General features: G+C 35.7%; 1 protein-coding gene across 1 annotated transcript in view; it reads left to right on the top strand.

The window, feature by feature from the left end:
• ENTPD3 (ectonucleoside triphosphate diphosphohydrolase 3) overlaps window positions 1-2,481 on the top strand; it is a 28,398-nt gene extending 25,917 nt beyond the window's left edge. The window contains exons 8-10 of the mRNA XM_072412335.1: window positions 851-961; window positions 1,389-1,526; window positions 1,858-2,481. Of these exons, the coding sequence (XP_072268436.1) occupies window positions 851-961; window positions 1,389-1,526; window positions 1,858-2,046 (438 nt within the window). The 3' untranslated portion in view covers window positions 2,047-2,481. The remainder of the gene's footprint in view (window positions 1-850; window positions 962-1,388; window positions 1,527-1,857) is intronic.
• Window positions 2,482-2,728: the final 247 nt, after the last annotated feature.

Here is a 2,728-nt window from a genome sequence, read left to right as displayed (position 1 = left end):
GAATCCGGCCGGCAGATTCAGGATGCGAGTGGACGCGCGCACTCGAGTCCCGGACCGCGGTAATCCGCGATCGCGGGTCGCGCGTATTATCGCGCTTCCCGCGATCGCGGATTTCAATGATGAATCAGGGGCAAAGGCTCAAAGCTGGCAAAGGCTTCAAACCTGCTTCTACCTCTGTCCAACAAAGTAAAATGGAATTATGATAAGAGGTCAAAGATAATGTAGAAAAACAATAATTCTTAACATAACAGACAGATACCTTTTTATGTGTGTTCCAATATTCAAATTGGCATTCACAAGCATACTGGCAACCACTGCAACTATGTCAGCTGTAATAAAGAGAATTCTGCTGCCATGTCCTAAGATTAATGGAAGCTATTAGGAGGATGGAAATGTGTTCTATTTATGGAAAAAATGCATTTTTAAAACAAAAGAAAGGGAAACTCAGACCTAATACTCAGAACTAATTCTGTACCCCAAAAATATTTTTAAGATTTGGTTGTGTCTTTTACTATGTTTCCGCAGCAGGGGTGACACATAGGGGGATCTATGCATGTTCATTGCAGATATTTATATCCCCATCCACCTGCCTGCCACCCATTGCTGTGGAGTGCAAGGAAATGTGCAAAGTGTAAACACATATTTAAAAAAAAAAAACAAAGAGAGACAAATATGTAGGTAAAGAACTCATCCCTGAAATGTCCCAAGTAATGCAGTTAACAAAATTTGCAAAATATGAATGGTCCCACAATATAATCTTGCTTCTAATTAACAAACAAAATATATACCATTTTTGCGTGGGGATTATAATATACTTATAACTATGTTTTTGTTTCCTATTATTTTACAGGCTTTTTCAGGATTTTATTATACAGCAAATGCTTTAAATCTTACTGGACATTTTCCATTAGAGGAATTCAACTCAAGTATGTCATACTTCTGTTCTCAGGAATGGAGTAAGGTCTGTATCCTTCTCTTGGATCATGGCATGATCTGACTATGGGTGTAGTGATGTAAAATACGGAAAATGAATGTTTTACCAAACTCATTTGAATTCTTGTATTGCATTATATATTATTTTAGGAACTGATTTACAAAAGAACTGTTTACTTTGCAATGTGCCCCTAATAGGATGATAATGTATTCACTTCAAATCATTCAATAAAGGCAAAAACAAAAATCACTTTTAGAAATGTTTTCCTTCTACCACATTGGGTAGAGTGGGCAAAATAACCTTGTTTATTAAGTTCAATTGGTTAAGTGAAAAAATAATAGTGTTTCCTAGATAAAACAGCCCAATATACTACACCTATAACTATTAACTAAATGTAGAAAGTAAGCAAAATGAGGAGCCCAAAAATTAGTGTTTATAAATGTTTTTTTTTCAGCTTCCCCAGCTACTTTTGAAGTTTGATGAAAAATATGCAAGATCCTACTGTTTTTCAGCTAATTATATTTATTATCTACTGGTTCATGGGTATAAATTTGACAGTGAGACTTGGCCACAGATCCAGTTCCAGAAAGAGGTATGTGTACAGATAACCCTTGAGTAAACATGCTAAATGAGAATGTGTTTCAGTTTTGATTCACACCTTTGTAAGTCAATCTATGGCAACTGTTGCCTAGGCATTCCAACCATGGTATGCAGCTTTAACCTCCTACTCAACCTAACTACTGCAAATATTGTCCTTCCTGCAATTTTCTTGTTCTAAAGGATTGGTATTTACTGTACTCCTTTCTGTTTGGTGGGCACTTCACACTGATGTACTTAGTGTGATAAACCATCGTTTTCATCCTGTGATTTTACCTCGATAAACTTGTCTATTATTAAAATGTAACCATCTTTTTGATCTACAGGTTGGCAACAGCAGTATTGCGTGGTCTTTGGGTTACATGCTGAACCTCACCAATATGATACCTGCAGAGAGACCCTTGATTCTTCTTCCTTTGAGGCCTACTGTCTTTGCTGGACTTCTCTTCCTGTTTGCAGCAATATCCTTACTTTGTCTGATATTTCTTGTGGTACTGCTAATCCGGGCATGTTGATCCCTAAGTTTGCTTAGTTACTTCACAAAGACACTTTGACAATCATTTGCCCAGGAAGGATGTTCAGTATTACTAATAATGTTATAAATGTGCAATGCTAAAATATTGCATTTTTTGGCTAAATCTCATTGTATGGACACACCTCAGGGATTGTTTTATGAATATTAAGTGAGATTGGAAACCTTTTGCATGGATGGGCCTATTTATGAAAACAAAGAAAATTGCTTGGTTTGTCTAAAAGATCAATAGATCAGTTTTAATACTGTAATGTCTATAACTTTACTGTTCTTGGAGAGACTTTTTAATCTGACCGATGTTACAAATCAAATGTAATATTTCATTTTTTACAATACAAGGATTATGTGGCATACTCTACTTCTGCAATCTTCCATCTAAACATTTTGTGTAAAAATAAAGACAACCAATGTATTTAAAGCTTTGTGTTGCTTTGGGTTATTTGTGTCAGGTATGTTTTTGTAAAACTTTAAGAAAAAAAAAAAGTGAAGATTTGCTTTAGTATAGGGAACATCTTGAAGTATTTATTGTGCCGAAGCAGTACCCTTTTTTTTAGTTTTTCCTAAAAAAGACCATTTCACTTCCCTGTATGTGTCTGTGCCTAGGCACTTCAGTGTCTGCAACCACATAACTATATATCTGCAGTGTGAAATCTAGGGTACTGTTG

The sequence above is a fragment of the Pyxicephalus adspersus genome, chromosome 5 (assembly GCF_032062135.1).
Source record: "Pyxicephalus adspersus chromosome 5, UCB_Pads_2.0, whole genome shotgun sequence".
NCBI lineage: Eukaryota > Metazoa > Chordata > Amphibia > Anura > Pyxicephalidae > Pyxicephalus > Pyxicephalus adspersus.
The sequence above is the reverse complement of the archived record's forward strand: the minus strand, read 5'-3'. Positions and strand labels throughout refer to the sequence as shown.